Consider the following 24163-nt stretch of genomic DNA (forward strand, 5'->3'; position numbering starts at 1 on the left):
TTTTCTTGTTTGGCCTAAGAAGGGAAGAAAGGATGGAAAAAGTTAAGCATAAATGTTTATATTTTCCTAAATTATAAGAGGAAATATCCCCTGGAAAATATGCATCAGCTGGTGATTTAACATGAATTTGAGAGTAATACGCTTACATTTTTAGGAAACCCCTTTGGAGGTAAAGACCTGCCACCGGGGATGGGAAGATGGAAGCGTGAAGCCGGCTCATGGGCTCGGCATTTGTGTAGGTGTAGAGCTCACAATGCCAAGCTGTCTTCACGTGGAAATACTATAGATTAAAAGCAGGCCTTCAAATCCTCCCATTTGCTAAGGTGAATTTATGGGTTAGCAAGGCCCGAACAAACATTTGCCTCTATTGGCACTAGAACTACTCTTAAGCCATAAATAGATAAACAAATAAATAAATAAATGCAGGGTTCCTACCTGTCTCATCTGTGGTCCTTTGTCAACACTATCACGGTGTTACATCGGGAGCCAGATTATGATCAGAAAAATATCCTTTTCAGAAGCGGTGAAAAGACAGGATCCTGGGTATATACTGAGGGGACTCTACTGCGAATCATAAACGGGGCAGCTTGGAAGAGGTATCTGCTTTCTAATAATTGCCTTTAGTGGGAACAGAAATATTTTTATAAGAAGTTTTAATTTATTTAAGACTTAATTTTGCTTTTTTGAAGAACAACAAAAATTCCTTCTGGAAGAGACTGCTAAAAAGATCCCCCTCCTTTGGCCAGAAGAAAAGAGAGAAAATTGTAAATTAAGGAACAGGTGAGGTAGCAAATTATAAGGAAACTTTAGTATTCCAGGTATATAAAAATATTTATTTTTCCTGTGTCTATATTTTCTCTTCTTGTGGAGGAGAAGAAATTCTAAAAATATTTGATAGGTGTTTTGCCATTAGCACCAGAAAAGTGGGGGAGGGGGAGAGAAGGGGTTCAATTTTGTTTAATTAGTAGAAAGTGCAACATAAATCAAAGCAGTGTATTGAAGCCAGCCTGTAATTTATAATGCTCTGAGAGGATAATGAATTTATTTGCAACATAAGTGATTTAATATTTTAAATCTGATTTTCATTTTAACATTTTATTGGGGAAGGTTGACTTTTCAAAGGCTGGATAGTTTGAAACTTGGCGAAATACCCTTTGGATTTTTTTATTGTGGAAGCAAATATTATCACTTTAATGTTGAACAACTTGTAAGTATTAAATAGCTCATTTGTGATTTACTTTTTCTTTTACAGACCCCCCCTCTTCAAATCTAATGATTACATGAAGGCTCCTGAGCCTTTTGGGGGAAAGTTTATTATAAATCAACTAGTGTTAGATTCAAAGGTTGATATTTCTGAGTTAATGATACTTCATCTTCCATGCCGTGCAAACAGGTCTAACATTTAGAAATTCTTCAGTGTTCAAGGGAAGCTGTGGAAATTCCCAGAGGTTTTTTTTTTTTCTTTTAAGTGGGAGGAAGCCAAGTTTTTGAAAGTATGGAGTATAAAGTAATCAACGGAGGGAGATAGGGGTTTCTGAGAAAGCCCCATAAAACTAAGCAGCGAACTAAGCACTAGCTAGCTGGACTTAAGGAAGGGGAGAGGAGTGAGGGTCGGCGAGAGGGCGCTATTTCATCCGCTGGAGGTAAAAAGAAATCCGTGGAGCATCCGCGGGACAGTTTAGGCTCGACAAAGGTCAGATTCCCTGAAGTGTATCAAATCTCCGAATCGCACTAGCCTTCTAGAGAGTAAAGAAACGTACCAGCACGACTGTCTAGGGACACACATCTTTTGAATGGTTCCCCAACACTCGGTTCATTTCAGAAAGATAGGGAACCCGTGGGGCCGGTGTCCACACCCGCTGCAATCACTACCCAGTGGTTGGGAGCAGTCACTCTTCCCCGCCCAGCAGCTTTGGGAAGAACCCCCGGCTTTCGGTGGCTTCTCTGCGCTGCAGCAGCAGACGGCAAAAGTTGCTCCACGATCTGCCGGCTGAAGCCACTCGGAGACAGTCATCCGAGGATCTGTAACCGGGGACTTGGGGCGGGGGAGGGACGGCCGAGTAGGGTGTCCGGGCGAGGGTGGGCCGGACGCCCATCTTGGGCGGCGGGCGGAAACGGGGCGGTGGGCGCGCTCCAGGTCCCCTTCTGCCCTTCCACAGGGGGTCTCCATCCCGTGCGCAGGCTTTCCTGGACCAGCTCCAGCGGCCCCCAGCTGGCAGCGAGAAGTGCCATCTCCGGTTTGAAACTGTTTTTGCTCTTAGAAGCAAAAGGTCTCCCCCTGCCTGCCCGACGCGCCCCACTCGGCGGGTCCCAGCAGACGGCCAGGGAGGGGGCTCCGTCCGCGCCCCGCGCCCGGGCCGCCCCAGCCGGGTCCGGGGCGCCGGGCTGCGGGAGCCGGGCTCGGGCTGGGCGGCCGGCGGGAGGGGCCGGGCGGGGGACGGGGGGCTCCGATCGCCGCCCCCGCCGCCGGCCCCGCCCGCCCTCCGCGCCGCGCGCGTTCCTCGGGCGCCACCTCTGTGCGACTCGCTCACTTCCCCGGCAGGTTTGCCGGAGCGTGTGAACCGTCCCCGCCGCTCCCCGCTCGCCTCCAACCTGCTGCCCGCCGAGCCGCGGGCCCCCCGCCCCCCCGCGCGACCCGCCCTCGCCGCCACCTGGCCCCCGGGCCGCGCGCCGGGCTGGTTCTCGGGGCGCGTGGAGTCAGCTTTCCGGAAGCAGCCAGCCCACCGGAGGAGGTAGACGGACGGCCATGTATATATACGCGGGTCTGCATCCCCGGGGCCGGGTGCGCCAGCACGCGGAGGATCGCCAGGGGGAAACTTTCTCCTTTTAGGAAACGGCCGGCCCCGCTCCGCGCACCCCAGAGAACGGCTGGCCAGATCCATTAGACAGTGCTATGGGAGACGCGTAAACCCTGCTCATCACCGATGCATATATAAAACCATTCCGTTTTCGCTACTATTTCAGAGGAAGCGACTCTGACTTTTTTTTTTTTCTTTTTGGTTCTTTTTTTAATTGTTAATTTTTTTTTTTTTTTTTGTTGCCTGTGCGGTTTGGGAGAAACACAGTTTGGAGTTGCTGATTCCTAAATAAGTAAGTGCTTGAGAGGCTCCAGAGAGTTTTTTTTTGTTTTTGTTTTTTTCTTTTTCTTTTTCTTCTTTGCAAGTTGGGAGATGTCCTGGCTGTTGAAGAGGGGTTTGAGAGGGAGCGAGCCGAGGGCGCGGGGCAGTGCGGGGATGGAGAGCCGGGACTGACGCTCGGGGTCCCTTCCCGCTCCGCTGCAGGTCCCCAGCAGGAGGAGACGATGCTGCGGAGGCTGGTTCAGCAGTGGAGCGTCGCCGTGTTCCTGCTGAGCTACTCGGTGCCCTCCTGCGGACGCTCGGTGGAGGGGCTCGGCCGCCGGCTGTGAGTACCCCAGGCTCCCGGGGTGAGGGGTGAGGGGGCCCCCGGAGAGGCTGCCGGCCCGGGCGCTGCCCAGGGCTCGCGGCGGTCACGGGTAGAGAGGGGGTCATCGCCCCGGCGCAGGACTGAGCCGGGTCCTCCAACCCGGCCCGAGAAAGCAGTGGCGCCTCCAGCAGAGACAGGCGAGAGACAAATGAGATGTGCTCTCAGGGCAGAGGAAAAGTTTCAGGGAATCTCCTCTAGGGAAAGCTCTTCTGCTCCTAGTGAAGGAAAAGAGTGAGGACCACGGAAGGTTTTGGAACTCGGAGGAAGCCGAGGAATCCTCAGGACAGCTGTCTGTGCGCTTGTATACGTACTGAATGTGGGTGGCAATTTTGCGTGCGAAAAGCAAAAAACATTAAAAAAAACCTTACATCTAATTTTATTATGAATGACATAATTTTAAGCATATAAAACGGGACCATGTTACATAATGAAGGCATATTATATAATAAAATAGTAACAACTTCGCGGTGGCACGCTTCCAACGTTAGTGGACGCTTTCTTTTTCTTGGAACTATTGCTAACAGCCCTTTAATCTGGAGTCAAATCTTTGCATTGTTGACTGAAAACTTGTATTTGGGCATTCTCCCCGGGTGATTCTTTTAAGGATAACTTTGACTTGGAAATATTCACACGTCTAGGCATCCCAGAGAACTACCAGTGTGTTGCATGACTGAAACCTTAGGTAGATGCTAGAGTAACCCTACCCTACTACCCTGTTGGTGTCGGCTAAGGTGTGTAATGCCATCTTTGGGCTCTCTTGTTAAGCGGCAGACTCAAACGTTCAGGGTAGGAAAACCAGAAAGTGTAAGAACTGAGAAGACTTTGACTCTGGAGAAGGAGTTAAGGAGAACTTTTACACCTACCAGTAAAATAGCAGTATCTAGTATTTACAGTCGGGTTCAAGGTGCTTCCTTGTAAGTTCCCGAGGGTATACAAAAGGCAACTGTTTTATATGTGCCCTTGGTCTATTATTATTAGAGCAGAAAATCCTTAAATGAAATTACTTTAGACATGTCTGAACGCTGGCACCAAAGTGAAAATCTATTAAGAATCTCCTAAGGCGAATTGTGTAGGACATTGTGCTGATGATAAAGGTACATTGTTTCTGCAAATCAACGTTTTGCTGATGCGTTTCTGAAAATTGTCTTCAGACATTTTGCCGATTTGGGGGCTTGTGTTAAATTCAATTATTTAACATCCAGATATAGATGAAGACTGGATTTTTTAAAGCACACTCACATACTGTATTTATTTGGCTAAGAAATACTGTCTTGGAACACAGCCAATTTTTCTTTACGTTACTTTAAGAAATACCTATTTTCTCTCGTGACAAACAGTAAATGGACCATGATTAAAGCCACAGTTATAGCACAAAAATAGTGCGAAGAGTTCCTAATGGCTATTTTAACTCTTTCTTTGTTGCACCTTGCAGTATACACACCAGAAACCATTTAGCAGCCAGGGACTCTGTTATAGTTTTGTTTGTGGGTGAAATATAATATTGTAGTTAAACACTCACACTCAGCAGATGGTTATAAAACTACCACAAAACATTCTCATAGTTAATGGCTAGTAGATCATCACATTACAGCCATGGTTTTTCATGGAGGCTGAAATCATCAGTAGATGAAGATGTTTCATCAAATTATTACAGCCAAATGGAGTTTTTAAAAACACAAGTCATTATTTTTGCATTTCTGCCAAGTAACAGTAAATTTTGTGTGCTAGACAAAACATGAGTCTACTATTATGCGGAATAGGGCTAGCTTCTGGAAAGAAATTTTAACATATAATCAAACCATGTTACTCCCCAATTTTTACACCACGCTTTAGGGAAAATACTTAGGAAGTACAGATTCTCTTAAGCTAGGGGGTAACTTTTTTCTTTTGGTACTGGAGATTGAACTCTGTGGCATTCTACCTCTGAGCTACACCCCAGCCATTATTATTATTATTATCATTATTATTATTGTTGTTGTTGTTGTTATTTATTTTGAAACAAGGTCTCCTTAAGTTGCTGAGACTGTCTTCTAACCTGACATTCTCCTGTCTCAGCCTCCCAAGTACTGGGATTACAGGTGTGCCATACCACGCTCCTCAGTTAGGGTTAATTTAAGAGAGGAAAAACTACTTTAACAACACTCTAAACCACGCAAAAGAAGCAATTACAAGTTGTGAATCTGTTAACCTGTTTGTCCAAAAGATGTTAACTAAGAGGGCTAGAGCATGGACAGGTGGGGATTGGTAAGTGGGGTTTGGGGTGCACTGATGAACAGAGCATGGCAGGTGGCTCGCTCGCTCCGTGTTTAAGTTAGAGAGGGAACCCCAGCAGACTGAGAAGCTCAAAGCATCATTGGTTGATTTGCCTGGGAGCCAGACTGGGTCTATTCCACTTAATGAAAAGCATAACTTTGAGCTGAGTCATAGGGGCTGGAAGGGACTTCTGGTGAGTCATCTTAACTCTAACACCCTAACGCTGTCTCCTCCTTGCACCACAGAACTTCTCAAGCTCAGAGTCCTTGCTTAGGAGCCTCGCACCAGCACAAGCAATCAGCCCCTTCCTGTGCGGGTAGCGGAATTTCCATTAGTGTCTCTTCCCTCTGTTCCTTGATAGTTCCCTAGAAATTTAATCTTTTGCCCTGAAAACTCCCTGGAGAGTGGCTATTCTTGAAAGCAGAACAGCTATTTTCAGATTGAATTTAGCATTATCTGTGTTAAACATATTCCCCCAACTTTTGAAATTATTTTTTACAAAATAAAGCATAACATATTTTTTTCATGTTGGAGCTTAGATATGTAATAAATGCCATGTAAGCCACTGTGCTGTGTAATGTTCACAAACATATTGAGTAACTATTATTTATACCATATTCACAACTTAAATATCTCAGAGTCATCTAAATCAAAAACCTTCTTATTTTGAATTTGTTACTCATCACCTAGGTATATCTAGCTGGTACATGCCAGTTATTTATCCCTTTGTTAAGCCAGATGTGGTGGCACATGCCTGCAATCCCACTACTAGAGAGAGTGAAACAAGAGGATCACAGATTTAAGGCCAACTTCAGCAAATTAGTGAGACCCTGTTTCAAAATGAAAAAACAAAATAGGGCTGGGGGTGTAGCTCAGAGGTAAAAAGCCCCTGGGTTCGATCCCGTGTGTGTGTGTGTGTGTGTGTGTGTGTGTGTGTGTGTGTGTCTCACACTAATACAATGTACTTCATTGACATTTTAAGGGTGAAAGTCTTTGTGCTACTGAATCCCCGGTCCAATAGCATTTCAGATTTAGCATTTAAGAAAAGGCGTCTTTTCTAGCATACTAACCATTTCCTCTTAAAAGGCAGATGTACCTCACAAAAGATGCACTATTTGAAACTGAAGGGAGTTGTACCATAGTCTACGCTTTTTATAAAATGGGTAGAAGGAGCCCAACTACATTTCCCATGGGAAAGTGCAGTTCTTAAGCTGGGAAGGCGTGTGACTCAGAGTTTCAGGCTGGCCAAGATGACAGGCACACATGCCAGGCAGAGGGGCATGAGCACTGGCAGCCTGACTTGAAATGAAGCTACAGCAAGATGTGAATACATTTATTTTTATTATTTATTTATTTTACTTTTTTGCGGTACTGGGGATGGAACCCAGGGGCATTCTACCTCTGAGCTACACCCCCAGCTCTACTTTTTATTCTTTATTTGGGAACAGGGTCTCACTGAGTTGCGGAGGGCCTAAGTAGCTGAGGCTGTCCGCGAACTGCGATCCTTCTGTCTCAGCCTCCCAGATGCTGGGATTACAAGCGAGTGCCATCACCCCCGGCTTGGAATACATTTAGAGAGCAATACAGGTGAGAAGGGATCAACTAGGAATTGAGAAAGAAAGAAAAGCCTCCAATACTATCAATTATCACTGGAATTTCTTTTTTAATGTGACATTTTGGTAAAAGATGTTTCTTAAACTGCAGTTCTTAGGAAATTAAATTATAAATTAGCAATTATATCAGCCCTATTCTTTAAAAATGCTATTAGAGGATATAAATACACTGTACCCAAACCTCCAATTTGTAGATTATTAAGTTTCCAAGGTACCAACTGTTGCCACACAGTAAGTGACTTTTAATCTAGTCACATGTGGCACCTTCTACAAGGAAGACAGACCCCTTCGTGCCCCATTTCAGTCAGGCTCCTGTTAAATTCTTTTCCATTAAGTCATGTCTTTTTTGAACAAGCTACATGGCTTTAAGTCACTGCACACTGGAATACTAGAAAGAAGCTAGCATTCTGGGAATACAGACTAGACAAATGATGACTATTTTCATCTCGTACTCTCACCTTCGACTCATACCTCCAAAGGTAAACCAAACTCTAGAAATCCTGGTTCCTTATTTTAGAGATGAAAATGAACTTTGAGAGCAGTTGGTCATCAAGGAAACTGGTAAATTTCAGCCTAATTCTCCCACGGTCCTGGACGCTTCGTGCGCTGTGCCCTGCCCTGGTTGCTCCCTTAACAGAGCCTATGGCTTCCGCTTTGATGGAAGAAAGGGTTGAGGACACTAAAAAAGCAACTTTGCTTTTAAATCCAAAAGAACTAGTGTTTGGAGCCCTGACTCTGCCCCCTGCTCATCATATGGACCAGGGTAAATCCCATAATCTCTGCATCTCAAGTCTTCATTTGAAAAGTGGAGATGATCATGCCATTCTTTATTCTCATATTTCTCTGGGGAGTTGGTGAAGTTGTCATACAAAGACAACAGGGCCCCAGACACGATCAGTCGTGTCAGGGATGTATGAACAAATGGGGTATAGCCTGGTGAGCTACTCCAAGATACTTTCACGATGATGAGCCAGTCTGAAGAACCAGTCTGAAATGGGAGTTAGGTGAGACTGGCTGAAGCAGGCGGGCTGTAACTGGTTAATGTATGGAATTGTTAACTGTAGTCAACAATGTACACACAGATTAAGAAAGGAATGCATCAGGGGATGTTTAAGAAAGAGTCAGGGTATCTGCCAGGCATCATGGTACATGCTTATAATCCCAGTATTTATGAGTCTGAGACAGGAGGATTGCTGGTTTGAGACCAGCCTCAGCAACTTAGGGAGACTTTGTTTCAAAATAAAGAATAAAAAGGGCTGTGGGTGTAGCTGAGAAGTAGATAGCCCCTCAGTTCCATCTTCAGTATCATATACAAAAAAGAGATGTCATCTGAGAGGGGAGAAACATTTAATTGATTGGAAAATATTTCTACTCTATTTTCATAGAGTATTATTTAAGTAAAAAAAAGTACTTTGTACTTGTTTCTAAAATATCATTAAGAGAAATTGATTGATTGATTGATTGATTGATTGATTGCAGCACTGGGGATGGAATCTAGTGGCATTCTACCTCTGAGCTATACCACCAGCCATGTTTTTATTTTTTATTTTGAAACAGGGTCTCACCGAATTGTGGACGGTTTAAGTAACTAGCCAGGAACCTTTGATCCTCCTGTCTCAGCCTCTCAAGTACTGGGATTACAAGCATGTGCCACCACACCCGGCCAAGAAAGAGATTATATAGAAAAGTGAACTTCTCAAATAAGTATTAATGGTTATACCCTCTGAAATTTTAAATACAAAAGAGAAAAATCAAAGCACTGAAGAAATACAATGATCCCACATAAACACACAAAGAAACCCATAAGGAGACCATCTAGTACTCTATAGAAAAATTCACTCTCCTCCTTCTTTTTCTCCCTCTCCCTCTCCCTCTCCCTCTTCCTCTTTCTTCTCTCCCAATTAGCTTGGAATATAGATTGTTGGTAGCAGGTCATCTAAATGTGAGAATTCGGCCTGTTTGATGGTGTCTTTGGCCTTACTTCTCACTACATCCTTCAACCTTCTTTGGCTCTAATCTTAAAGCTTGCTGGTTTTTGAGATTCAGTATTCTGATTTTCTTTTCTTTTTGGTTTATTTTCAAATAAGTCTTGCTAAGTTGTTGAAACTGATCTTAAGACTCTGATCTTCCTGTGTTAGCCTCTCAAGTATTGGAATTACAATGTGCCACCGTCACCAGCAATAGTACTAATTTTTTAAATGGGACAAGTGTGTGTGTGTGTGTGTGTGTGTGTGTGTGTGTGTGTGTGTGTGTGTAAGAGAGAGAAAGACAGACAGACAGACAGACAGACAGACACAGGCACTTGAGAGAATACTCAGGTAAAAGCAGCTTTCATTTTCTTTTCCCAACAGAACTCTGAAAAGTGTAAAGAGCAGCTCAGTGGTTTCTGTCCACTTATGAGCATGACCGAATCACAGCATTGCACACTGGGAAAGGAGCATAGATACTGCAGAGCCTAACCCTCCCTTTCACAGAGATGAGGCCCAAGAGTGCCCCTGTTCTCAGAGTCAAGCTGCAAACCCAGTGTGTGGCATCAGGGCGGGGCTGCAGCCCCCTAACTCGGGCAGGCCTCTCTTGCCCGCCACCCTTCCTGCTCAGCCAGCTAGCTACTCCCCAGCTGTGTCCTGTAGAGGGCCATCTACACAACTAAAGAGATTTGCACATATTTCTGTTGTCTCTACCAACAAGTACAGCCTAACCATCTTCCCCTCCTGTTGTGTGTGCGTGTTTGTCTGTTTGTTTTTGACAGCAAAAGAGCTGTGTCCGAGCATCAGCTCCTCCATGACAAGGGTAAGTCCATCCAGGACTTACGCCGCCGCTACTTCCTTCACCACCTGATGGCAGAAATCCACACGGCCGAGATCAGAGCTACCTCGGAGGTTTCCCCCAACTCCAAGCCCGCTCCCAACACCAAGAACCATCCAGTCCGATTCGGGTCTGATGATGAGGGCAGATACCTAACTCAGGAAACCAACAAGGTGGAGACCTACAAAGAGCAGCCGCTCAGGACAGCGGGGAAGAAAAAGAAGGGCAAACCTGGGAAGCGCAAGGAACAGGAGAAGAAGAAGCGGCGAACGCGGTCTGCCTGGCTCAACCTTGGCATGGCCGGCAGTGGGCTGGAAGGGGACCGCCTATCTGACATCTCCGCCATGCTGGAGCTCAGCTCACGGTAGGGGCCTCCCTGGCTGTCCTCAGCTGGGTTTTCCAGCCTCCACTCTGCCCTGGCTTCCACCAACCTAAAATTTCCTCCCTTTCTGAATATCTGTCAGTCGTTACACAATTTAAAAGCTTACAAAACCAAGATAGGCCATAAAGTCTTCTGGTCTACCGCCGTGTCCCTTCCCCCTGCCTCCAAACACACAATTATGGCCCATTTCTCTTTCTGCACCATCACACTCCCAACACCAAAGTCTTTCCTACTCTATTAAGTCATTTCATTTGGCTGGTTATGGTGCTCCACACCTGTAATCCAGTACTTGGGAGGCTGAGACAGGAGGATCACAGGTTCAAAGTTAGCCTCAGCAATTTAACGGGGCCCTCAACAACCTAGCAAGACCTTGTTTCAAAATAAAATGGGTTGGGGGTGTAGCTCAGAGGTAGAACCCCTTTGTGTCCAATTCCTAGTACCAAAAGAAATAAAAATAACAAGGGCTGGTGGGGTTACTCAGAGGTGGAATGCCCCTGGATTCAACCCCAATACTGTTTCATTTTTCTTTATTCAAGCTTCAGAAGCTAGTGAGTCTCTTTATCACTTGTCAGAAAGTATATTTATTCCCATTTTCATATCTTGGCAAACTTTCTGATAGTTTTTCATTTGTACTCTTTTTTTTTTTAACTTCAAGGAAGAACATAGAAGGCTTTGATACAATCTACAAACAGTAACGCTGCAGAACAGTATCTTCCCAGAAACAGCGCTAATCCATTCACACTTTATTTAATTAGATTCATTTAATTAAATGTTAAATTTATTTTCAGGAAATTAAGTTATTTTTAAACACATGCTTTAAATTTGTTCAATTAAATTTAGGTCTGGTTTCTGCCAGTTTCATGAAAAAGAGATGATTTTTGAAGATTTTTCACTATTAGCTTGAGAAAGACATTAAGTTTTCCTCATATATTGTTTGCCCATTAGCAAGTTGAAATGATTTTTCCAGCATAATGCAGTAGAACTAATGAGACTTTATATTTATTGGCTTGCTTATCCTTAGCTCACGTGCCCAAGTAGTGAAGATACAGACTTCACATTCAAATAACAGGCTCAGGTTTGGAGTCTGAGCTCATCCCAGTTCACAACCTCGGGCAGGTTACTTAGTTGCAGGCTCACTCAGTCTTCTGTGAAATTAAAATAATTGTACCAGCTTCATAGAGTTGAGTAAAAATTAAATGAGATCATACAGGCTAAACATCTGTCATAAACACTCAATAAAGTGCAATTTACTGTTGTTTTGGTACATTTAGAACTATTTCTGATCATAACACACACACATGAAAAGGGTCTATGGGGCAAAAGGCAGAAAATATTAATTTTATTCTATAAAATAGAATAGTAAAGCATTATACAATTACAGGACTTATTAGCTCTCAGAAGCGGGATGTGGCCTTCGGAACTGATCCCCCTGCTTCCTGACACGTGGATCCGTAGTGTGGTGCATGTGTCTCCACTGATAGGGCCTTCATCATTTTGTTTGTTTGTTTGTTTTACTTTTTGCTTCTGTGGAGTTTGAAAGAAAGAGGAAAACAACACAGGAATGCACCTTCTGCAATCAATGATCTCATTATTTAAAGAGTGCCTGTCACTCCTCTGTCCTTGGACTCTGGGGTAGGTAGGGTCACCGTCATGTCTCAGAGGGGATCCAGTTCACCACCACTGCTCTCTTTCATCTGACAAATCCATTGTTAAATAGCATATGAAATAGCAGTTATTCTGGATAAAGCAGACAGCTCCAGTAACCAGTGGGCAATGGCACTAGACTCTGAATGACCTCTTCTGTAAATACCTAATAGGTCTATAAGGAGCAACAGACTCTTTAGTCCTGATTCACTGTACGTATTCAGTGCATTTTAAGATGGGGTCCTAACTGTACATATTTATAACTAATGCAAGGACCTGCTGTATTGCCAAAGCCCATTATTAGTCATTGTCTTAATATATATGCGTATATAGATTAGATGACAAAAACAAAAGTATAACGGATTTTCATGGATTTTTCTCATTTAAAAATTGCAATGCTTTTTTAGTATCTAGAGAATTAATAAAAATGTTCATAACTGGGCATGGCAAAACATACCTGTGATCCCCGGTACTTAGAAGGCTGAGATAGGAGGATGGCAGTAAGGAAGCCAGTGCATTACAACTGCAAAACCTGGTTGCAAAATAAAAATAAGAACGACTGGAGACGTAGCTCAGAGGTAGAATGCCCCTGAGTCCGATCCCCACACACACACAAAGCTACCCCTAAGTTAAAGAGTATGTTAGTGAAAATTAGGCAGTGGCCTAATCAACTTCAAACTCAGGGTTGAAAGAAAAGGATGTTTTCTTTCTGCTCTCCTGTTTGTGAGGGACATTCATGGAAAGAACTGTTTGTAACCAGATGTCAGGGAAGCATAGAGAAACTTAAGAGTGTGTTGATAAGGATGTTTGGGGCCATGCAGATTTTTGTAACCCAAATAAAGTCTTTTCAGAATAATTATCTTAAAGTTTTATAAGTGGCCAATTTTTTTATTATTGTCCTCTCTTTAGTATCTTGGTGTTATTGGTCTGAGAGATCTAATCAGATGGCAAGCAAGAGCTTTATTATAATAGATGTGTTTTTTCTTAAAAGAAACTACTGAGATAAAATTATCTATTTCCCTTCATTTGAACTGTTCAGGAGGAAATATGTAATTTTAAATTTGGGAGATTACATTTAAAATTTTTGATGTTGTAAATGAGATAACCAGATACAGGATAATCACTAATCGGAAATCATATAGTTTGACTTGGTAAATGTTAGTTTAGAAAAATGTTAAAAGCTTTTTAATAGTCAAAAGAGCTAGACCTCTACAGCATTGTCATAAACACACACATACAATATAGATACACACATACTTCGAGGTCGTATTATATGTTTCACGTGGCTTTTCCTATATGTACTTTTGTTAAGGGAGAATTCCTTAACAGTCTAAGTGCAACCTGTGTAGACAGGATGAAAAATAATTTAAAAATATTTTCCGTGATCTTTTATTTCTTTTCTCTTTCCTTTTTTAGAAAATAGTTAATTGAAAATAGCATTCATTTATTCCTTTGCTTTTGTTAATCTTAAACTCAGTTCACTAAATACCATTTAGACACACATAAAATTTTAAAGTCAGTATAGTGCTCAAATTTCTGAGAGTTGAGGACTTTTTTCTTTATTCATAATATCCATCCACATTTACTCACCCCAATCATAACAGTCTACCTCCAAGCTATCCCCCCAGCCCTATTGATTTTTATTTTGAAACAAGGTCTTGCTTGGTTTCTAGGAGTCTCACTAAATTGCTGAGTCTGGCCTCAGCTTCACAAGTTCTGGGATTATGGGCATGTGGCACCACGCCTGGCTAAAAGTTTATCCTTTATTCTTCTTTTCCCTGCAATTAGGAGTTTTTTTTTAACATTCCATACAAAGCCATTAATGAAGAAGGTTAATTCTATAAGACATTGAAACACCTCAACTTGCTTTTCTTTCTTTAAGCTGAGCATAAAACTCCAAAATTGCCCCCAATGTTTTATACCTACACACATCTGCCACGTAAAACTCTGTCTAAAACTCTGGTCATTAATTCAACAACACAAATGACCAAATCCCAATTTATTATTTACTTACAAATGAATGTGCATTCACTGAAATAGACTATACAAAGAAAAGAGAAAGAGAGAGAGAAAACTCTACTAACCCATCTTAAAAGAGTTATTACAGTATTCATATGTTATAAAAGGTGTCCATCCCACATAGGAACTTACTCTATATGATAAAGCAGGGTCATGTGAAATATTAACATTTTGTAATTTTAAATAAATGTATTCCTAAGTATTGTCTCATACATAGGCTTTCCTAGCTAGTGTGGTGGTGCATGCCTGTAATCCCAGTAATGGGAGGCTGAGATAGGATGGTTACAGGTTTGAGGCTAATCTTAGCAAGACTCTCAGTAACCTAGTGAGACCCTGTTTTAAAAAATAAAAAGGGCTGGGGGCATAGCTTGAAGGTAAAATGCCCCTAAGTTCAATACCCAGTACCAAAAAAAAAAAAACCTCCTAAATGGGCTTTTCTAATTTCTAATGCAAGATCAATTCAAAACACCAGAATAGTGAGAGGTGAATAATTCTTAGTTTTGTCTTTGAAAACTAAAATCCAGTACAGTTTCATAACTTGGTGTTTAAGGTCTACTAAAGAAGTGACAGGTGTCTTCATATCATGAGCTAAACATGTCGTTACCCAAGTCCCACACTGTCAATACCCTCCCCACAGTATTATTTATATTAGTGAGAGACTGGCCAGATGAGTGTCTGAGCACAATTAACAGAGCCTGGATCCCCCAGGAACTCACTGGGGAATAAACTTCCAAGCGAGATATGTTGGTGATAAATGTCCCAATCCAACCTTGTTTTCCAAATTCTCAAACTTATTCTGCCCCAAACTTGCCAGGTGGAAGCTTTGAAAAATTCTCATAAGGTCTCTTCTTTCTCTGACAGCGTGACAGCACATTAGAAACCCAGGCCCTTTTATTTTTGTGGTACTGTGAATGGAACCCAGGGACATTCTACCTCTGAGCTACACCCCCAGCCCTATTTTTTATTCTTTATTTTTGAACAGGATCTCACTGAATTGCAAAGGACCTCACTAAGTAGCTGAGGCTGGCCGAGAACCATGATCCTCCTGACTCAGCCTCCCAAATGCTGGGGTTACTGGTGTGCACCATCATGCCTGGCTCCCTTTTTTTTTCCTCTCTGCACCAAATTCATCATTTAATTGGCTGAGGCCTGATAAGCACCTCCTGAAGGATAGTGTCTAGAGGTCCCCTGGATTTCTTTCTACTGTGATTTCGTGTTCCTTAATTTATGTACTTTATTTTATGCCTTCTCATCTGTAAAAAAAAATTAACTTGTTTTCTCCCCTTCTTTGTCTTTCTTCTCTTCACAGGAGGCATTAAACTTTTCAACAGAGACCTTCCAAGGACACGTTACAGGATTTTGTAATAGTAAACAGTATGGAAAGTATTAGAAATATTTATTGTCTGTAAATATTGTAAATGCATTGAAATAAAACCATCCCCCCCTATTGCTCTATGAAACTGCACATTGGTCATTGTGAATATTTGTTTCCTTTTTTGCCAAGGCTAATCCAATTATTGTTATCACATTCACCATAATTTATTTTGTCAACTGATGTATTTATTTTGTAAATGTTATCTTGGTGCTGCTGAATTTCTCTATTTTTTGTAACATAATGCACTTTAGATCTACGTATCAAGTATGTTGATAAATGACACAATAAAGTGTCTCTATTTTGTGGTTGATTTTAATGAATGCCTAAGTAGAATTATCCAAACTGATTTCCCTCTGTGCATGTAAAAACAGCCGTATTTTTAATTTGTAAAGAATGTCTAATAAAATATAATCTAATTGTAATATGACTCAGAAGGTAAATTACATTCTTTAAGTAATTTCCAGTGGACGGAACATGACATAGTTGGGTTCTTTTTTTAAGTCTATTTGAATGTAGTCGTGAGCTTTAAATATCTATGTAGGTACATATACCATCATTTCCTCATTAATTTTTAGTTAAATGCTTACAATGTTTGCTGTTGACATTTCAATTCAAGTTAATAGAGTGACTGAACTACGTAGACACCATTTTCTAAAGTATATTCATTTGAAGTGAAGATGGGTGAGCAATAAAGACGCAGAGAAGTCAAGAGAGAGAATTAAAAAAACTTAGGCCAGGGGTTTCTCAGAACTAAGTGAAAGGGACTAAAGCAGGTTGGGGACTTTTAGGATGGATAATTTTAATCAATGTAAAGTTTAATTTGAGAGATCTTGCTCTTACTGGTTTCAACAATAATAAGCATAAGAAAAGCTACATGGAAATTCTGCCTCCTAAGCACTCCTATCAGAAAGAATAGAGACTAGTTTGGGAAATCCGTGACAGCCCAGCAGGATGGCTCTCGGGGATTCCACAATGCCTGAATCTTCTGTTGCACGCTGTTGCACCAGATGGAATCCCGTTTTCATTTTGAATGTCACCCTCGTTCATAGTTCTTCAAATGAAAACACAAACATATTTCTTTCTAACAGAATGTTTTGCTAACTGTCTATGGTTTAGGACATATAAGCAAAAAAATAAAATAAGCCTATGAGCCAGGCGTGATGGCACACACTTGTAATCCCAGCAATCGGGAGGCTGAGACCAGAGGATCGCGGTTTGTGGACAGCCTCAGATCCTTAGTGAGGCCCTCCTCAACTTAGTGAGACCTTGTTTCAAAATAAAGAATAAAAAATAGGGAAGAGGGTGTAGCTCAGGGGTCGAATGCCCCCTGGGTTCCATCCCCAGACCTGCAAAAATAAAATAAACCTATGAATCAAGCAAATACATATTTAGGAACTATTCAACATATACCCAGTATCTTACTCACTGGCTAGTACATGCTTGGGGATGCACAAGGAATAAAATACATCTCCTGAAGATTTCTTCACTGTAATGGGTAAATGACATGAAACAACTAAAAAAAAAAAAAAAAGCCATCTGCAACAAAGCTAGGGAACGATCCAAAATTCCATGCGTATTTTTATTTTTTTTATTATTTTTATTTTTTATTTTTGGTGGTACTGGGGTTCCTGGAAGCCCTTCTACCTACGGGCTACACTCCCAGACCTATTTTAACATTTTTTTTATTTGGAAACAGGGTCTCCTAAGCCAGGAGGACTTCGAACCTGCGTGATCCTCCTGTCTCTGCCTCCCAAGCACGGGGATTACAAGCGTGCGCCACCACGCCCGGCTCCATGCGTATTTTTAAAAGATGCAAAACACACATGGGGAAAAATTAGGTTGGGTGTGACAAGATTATGTTTCCTAGAGGAGTATTTTAAGATTAAACTTACTCATAGTCTCCCTTTCGCTTCATAGTCCTCAAAATAGATTTCATCGTTTTGGGGTAAGAATTTTAACCTTATATTAGAGGTATATAAGAGAATCCATGCTTAGCTCGCTCATGAATTCATTGGAGTTGGTGTTTACATCTAAAGAATACTCCCATCTTAAGGGTGATACATTAACCCTGTATAAAGCAGGTAGTTTTAAATGCCTTAAAAACAGAAAAGAAAAAAAAAAACCCACACATTTTGTTTTTCAAAACTCCATCTGAAACTCTAAATCTTAAGAGTGGATGGAGTCCTTGTCAGTCGCCCACACGATAAGCATGTGTTTCAAGGCCGGCTTGGTGTGTCTGGATCTTAAGGCTCAAAAGCCTCAGGTTTGCCTTCAAGTGCTGCAGCTTGCCTTCAGGCTGTCATGTTCCTCCTCACAAGACCACTCTTAAAAGGGGAGAGGGGGCAGGGGGACTTCCCAATTGTCAATGGTTGTCAACTCTCATAAAAGCATTATTAATACCACTATTGCCTTTAATCCTGCCCTTGGTCCTGTAGCAGTGATAAGGAATAAAATCATAGGCTAATGGAGCTGAAGATGGAGCAAAAAATCTTTGGGAGAAAAATGTCATTTTCTATGGAAAAAATCCTCTGAAATACATAATTAAAGAAAAAAAGTATTGGCCAGGTGTGGTGGCCCAGGCCTATGATCATACTCCTTGGGAGACTGAAACAGGAGGATGGCAGGTTGGAGGCCAGGCTCAGCACCTTATTAAGACACTATTTCAAAATAGAAAATTAAAACGGGCTGAGTGTGTAGCTCAGAGGTAAACTTCTCCTGGGTTCAGTCTTAAGTACCAAAAAAAAAAAATTAAAAGTATTTGAAATTAAATAAACACTTAGCAAATTATAGTCCTAGGGACTTTAGCTTATCCTTGAATTAAGTCATATTTACAAAGGCCAGTTGGTCTAAGTATTCTGGAATTTAAAAAATAAAACTTAATCTGTTAATATGCTATTACCATCCTTGAATTTTAGTCAGAAAGATATTTGGTATTCAGTTAGACACTTAATATATTTGTGGATATTGTAGAGCCATATCCAAATAAGTACTGATACTAAAATGTAAAAAGCATATTGCTTTCCTCTGTTTTTCTTATTCTTAGTTATCATTTAAATAAAAGGGTGGGATCTCCACTGCTAGTAAATTGAGAGATACTCTAAGCTGTGAATCAAAACCAATGTTGACAGTATCAATTCTGATAATCTTTAAAGTCACTACTGGCATCTTCCTGTTATAAAAATTAGCTATTTTTTAGAGTTAGAATGAAGATAATGTCCATCCAAAAAATACAAAAGAGCTGAAGATTTTCTTGGGAGAAAGCATAAGCATACATGGTTATGGTTAAGAATTCAATTCTAAGCTGGGCATCATGGCGCACACCTGTAATCTCAGTAGTTGGGAATCTGAAACGGGAAGATTGAGGCCAGCCTCAGCAACTTAACAAGGGCCTACACAACTTAGTTGTAACCTGTTTCAAAATAAAAAATAAAATAATTCTGGGGTAGCTCAGAAGTAGAAATACCCTGGCAATTACCAGTATACCTCCCACACACATACAAAAAAAAAAAAAAAGAATTCAGTTCTAATTTTTCAGTATCTATTCTAAATGCAACTGGAAAAGCAGCTATTTAATTTTCTATAGCTATTGCACCGGGTCAAAAGGAGCCAATGTTTAAAATTCAACATGCTATATGATTCTTTCCAATATCCTATAGAATGAACACAACAGGAGGAATAAAGTCAAGTATTGCTTCAGTCTTATAGTCAATTTATTAAGTAAACACTGAAATATGGTTTAATAGATGGTCATCCATACTTAAAGCACTCAAGTTATGGCCTTTTATAAGAATACGTAATATGCTACCACAGGGTATTAAGGTAAATTCTAGGGTACCTTTTTTTTTAAGGGGAGTAAAAGGTTTATTGGAAGCAGCAGGGAATGGGGCAAGGGTGGCTGAACACCCCCAAAGGGGCTGGAACTCTGGGTCCAGCAGCTGCCTTCAGGACAATACTTGAGAGTAGCCCAAGCTGAATTGCCTTCAGGTGCAGGCTGCTTTCTTCCAGAGTCCACGCGATCTGCCAGAAGGGAATAGAGAAAAGTGGCCGAACACCCCATAGGGGCGGTCAGAACTCCGGGGTCCAGTAGCTGCCTTCAGGGTCACTACCCAAGTGTCACCCGAGCCAAGTGCCCATCAGTTGCAAACTACTTTCTCCCAGAGTCCACGCGATCTGCCAGAAAGGAGGTGCAGGTCACCCCTAGGGGCCTGGTCAGCCATGATGTCCAGCAGAGGCCTTCAGGTCACTACTCGAGAGTCGCCCGAGCCACGTGCCAGATGCACTCTGCCTTCTCTCAGGGCCAACACAACCTGCGAGAGAGAGAACAGCTCCCCAAAAGGGGAGGGAGTCCCGAGTGGGAAGTCCCCCTAGGGTACCTTTCAATTGAGTTGCTATGCTCTCCCCCTTTGGCCACAAAGTTTATGGAAAAACAGACCCAGCAGTGGCCAGGAACAATGTCCACAGGGTGTTCATCTTATATAAACACTGTGGATTTTATTGAGTGTTCTGAGTAGAAAGTGTTCCCAGCAGAACGATCGCTCCTTCTTCAAATAATGGGTAGAAGACATTCCAAACACAAATGTTTGCTATTTCCCTTCATTTAATAACTCAAAAGGTATAAAGTTCAAGACCATCTTGAAAGATTCTATTATGTAGCTGGCAAAATGCTGCCTTTAGCTAAGTACTCCTAATGAGACAATCAAACACTCTACAAACACCTACCGCAATTCCAAAAGGGAAAAGCATTATTTTGATGAGTTCTACTGCCAGGTGTCCTGGGGTTGACTCTTTAGGAGAAGTACGATTCCTTCCGAGGTGCCAGAGTCGCTTCCCTGACCTACTGGCGGCCTTCTTAACGGCAGGAACCTTGTCTTCTTCAGTATATATTCAACAATAGTGAAGAGTATCTATACATACATAGCAGGCGCTCCATCAATTCTAATTGAACAGACTTTCAAAGTTTCTTCCGTTGCTGGATTAGTCAACTGAAAAGCAGGGTTAAACAAAACATCTGCTGGAGGTAGGAAATGAGTCAGGGTTTGGGGTATTTTTAGACTCCCATGTCATGCACTCCCCTTATTCCAATAACAGGAAGCTTCGAGAGTATCTACTCTATGCTATCAACTGTTCAGTGCGGCGCCTTTGTTTATCAGCCTCTGGTTTAATAGGAATGTTTCCACCTCTGTAAGTACAAGAAGCATGGGTTTGCATTGAGTATCTAGCAACCTCCCAGAGGAAGGGAGGAGAATTTAAAATATCAGGTTTTCTCCCTATGAACGCACTGTACAGAAGTTCCCCATGGGGCCGGTTGTGCGAGAGAGGCACGCTGTTATTTTGACAGAAGATGAATGCGCGCAGTTCCCAACCAGAGCTACCCAACATGGAGATGAAAACACTCACATCTCTGTGTACGTTCCTGGCATGCGCATGTGTATAAGTGTAAGACATAAGGGATATGTTTTCAGATTGCATTTTAATTAAACTTCAAAACATCTTCCAAAGAGCTTCCTTACATTTTCCTCCAGACTGGAAGACATTTACAAATTGGAGTAAATAAAAATGTGTCACCCCTGAAAAATGGATTGTTTTAATGGCAACTCCGACACCTTGCCAACTATCCATTGCTTTCAGGTCTGAAAAGCAAAGTGGCCCATTCATCTCTCACGTAACCGATGGCCGCAGTTCACTGGGCTGGCGTTGAAAAACTGCTGGGAAGTGGCTTCGTAGAGTTCCATGTTTTACAAAATAAATACGAAACAATAACAGACCGTGCCCACTGGGTTTAGTAATTCTGTATTTATATTACTCTTTCTTTCATTAATCATGAGATTTAGTAGAATTCTTGAGTCAATGTAGAATACAAAATAGTATACTAGTTATACCATTGCTATCTATAGATAAAAGAATAGGGAGAGGCAGACAAGTTGGGATTGAGGGCATGTGTTTGTTTGTTTGGTTGGTTGGTTCAGTACTGGGGATCGTACCTAGGACCTGAAACATGCTAGGCAAGTGCTCTACCGTTTAGCTCCTTCTCCAGCCCTTTCAAACATGGATTGAGACGGGATCTTGCTAAGTTGCCACGGCTGGCCTCAAACTCGACATCCTCCTGCCTCAGCCTCCTGAATGGTGGGGTTACAGGTATGTGTCACTGTGCCTGGCAGGCAGATTTACTTAGGGAGACATTTTTTTATTCTTTGGGGATGACACAGTAAGAGATTCTTAATTTTCACCTTCCTCCATGGCTGAAAATTGTATTTTATTACATTTGATAACAATATTACAGTAACTATTATGTCAGAAAGAATAAACAAGCATAACACCAAGGGAGCAAATCATTGGAATGAATATTTATGGCCTCCTATGAGCCTACTCTACGCATGTTATACTAGTCAATTCATATTCGTTCTCATTTAATCCTCCAAGCCTCGCATGAGGTAGAGATTCCATGTCTCCATTTTACAGAAAACCAAGTTTACTAAACAGATTAGACAACTTGCCCAGCTCACACAGCCCAGAAGCAGCAAAAACAGGGTTTGAAGCCCCACCAACTCCAAAACCCATAATCTACAGCCACAGGGTACACTGTCATGGTCAGACTTGACTCAGAACAGCATCCTATTTATTTATTTATTTTTAGATTGAAAACAGGAGCATTCTACCTCCCAATCCCAGCTACATCTCCAGCCTTCCTCTTCTTATTTTTTTTATTATTATTTTGAAAGAGAATCTCACCAGGTTGCGAACAGTCTGGCTAAGTTGCTGACGATGATCTTGAACCTGCAATCCTTCTGTGACAGCCTCCCAAGTACCGGGATTACGGCCTTGCAAGTAATCCCCCTCACTGGGTTTAGACTTTAGACGAAACTATTTCTCTCTTGCTTTCAGCGAATTCAGGGAAATCAGAAGTCTGAGAATTCCATTTTACTGCACTCCTCTACCCAGGGGTGGACATCATTTTACCAGTTCCTGTCCTCCTGGCATCTTCTAAGGCTGGCTACAGCCTCAGATTCCACAAAGCTCATAAACTGTGTTTCTCTCTCTCTCTCTCTCTCTCTCTCTCTCTCTCTCTCTCTCTCTCTCTCTCACACACACACACACACACACACACACACACACACACACACACACACAGAGCCAAGAAGCCCAGGTGTTTGCAGAGTCCCATGAACGAGCAGCTGTTGCCTTAAAGGCGGTGGCAGAGGGGGGCTGGGGGGGCGCTGGCTGGCAGGCGGTGTGTAAACGTATACAGAGAGCCACTTTCTGTAAGAACGCTAAAACATTTAAACTGGGACCACCTTGGAGATGAAATCGCCCCGCTCCTGTTATTTCTCAACCGGCTCCAACGCTCTGATATTCAGTGTTTCCAAGCCCTCTCCCTGCCCCTTTCCGGGGGCGCACCAATTTTCTGGGCGAACTTGGCACGGCGCAGAGCCATCTGACTCCTTCATGGAGCAGGGCAGAAATGATCTGGGCAGTTCATTATTTCCCCAACTGACTGATTGTACGCCCGCCGCTGCCAGGGATCTCGATGCGCTGCCCACACAGGGACAAACAATATGCGTGCCGTCATCTCTGGACTGGCTCTGGGTGACATCTATTTTCAAAGTGCATGGAAAACTGGGAAGAGGTTTCCATTGACAGCAACTTGACTTAGGAAGAAAGAATGCCTGTCCTCACAGGAGGGCGCTGTGGAGAGAGGGAGCCGGGCCTGCCTGGGTTTAAGCTTCTTTCCATTTGGAAATCAGCCCTGGGGCTAGAGATGAAGGCAGAGGTGCTGGCCTAATTTGTTTTGTTTTGGGTATTGGGATTGAACACAGAGCCATTCTACCTGGGCCACACCCCCGGCCTCTATTTCATTTTTTTTTTTTTTTCTGAAACAGGGTGTTGCTAGGTTGATGAGAGTCTCACTACTTGCTGAAGCTGTCCTTGACCCTGTGATGCTAAGCGTGAGCCACCATGCCCAGCTCTGATTGGGTTTTGAACACACCTGTGAAAGAGCTGCTGAAGTCTCCCCAGATCTCCTTCTGACAGTCTCAAACTTCCTGCTTTTAAGATCGGCTCTATATTTTTCCATTTTTATAGCTCTTAATCTCACTCTGAAGCATCTTGCCCTACTCGGAACTGTTTCCATTTTACATTAAGTGGCTCTTTGCAAGGATCACCAAGGTCAGGCCTGATGGTTATCCCTGTAACCTCAGGACTTGGGAGGCTGAGACAGGAGGACCACAGGTTCTAGGCCAGCACCGGTAACTTAGCAAGGCTGTGTTTCAAAATAAAAAATAAAGCCAGGTGTGGTGGCACATGCCTGTTATCCCAGTACCTGGGAGACTGAAACAGGAGGTTCACAGGTTCAAGTCAGCCTCAGTAACTTAGCAAGGCCCTCAGCAACTAAGTGAGAGCCTATTTCCAAAAATAATATAAAATAAATCTGAAGGTGTGGCTCGGAGGTAGAATGTCTCTAGGTTCAATCCTCAGTACCAAAAAGGTAGGATATCTCTGGGTTCAGTCACCTCTCTCTCTCTCTCTCTCTCTCTCTCTCTCTCTCTCTCTCTCTCTCTCACACACACACACACACACACACACACACACACACACACCACATACAGATCTCTAAAGTAAATGTATTGCCGG

General features: G+C 42.4%; 1 protein-coding gene across 1 annotated transcript; it reads left to right on the forward strand.

Annotated features, from left to right (window-relative positions):
• Nucleotides 1-3301: 3301 nt before the first annotated feature.
• PTHLH (parathyroid hormone like hormone) lies at nucleotides 3302-10483 on the forward strand (the record flags this gene model as incomplete). Its single annotated transcript, XM_080705263.1, has 2 exons — nucleotides 3302-3402; nucleotides 10060-10483. The coding sequence occupies 2 exons, from the start codon at nucleotides 3302-3304 to the stop codon at nucleotides 10481-10483; spliced, it is 525 nt and encodes a 174-aa protein (XP_080561389.1).
• Between the last annotated feature and the right edge of the window lie 13680 nt (nucleotides 10484-24163).

The sequence above is a fragment of the Muscardinus avellanarius genome, assembly GCF_963383645.1.
Source record: "Muscardinus avellanarius genome assembly, chromosome: 11".
In the NCBI taxonomy this organism is placed as follows: domain Eukaryota; kingdom Metazoa; phylum Chordata; class Mammalia; order Rodentia; family Gliridae; genus Muscardinus; species Muscardinus avellanarius.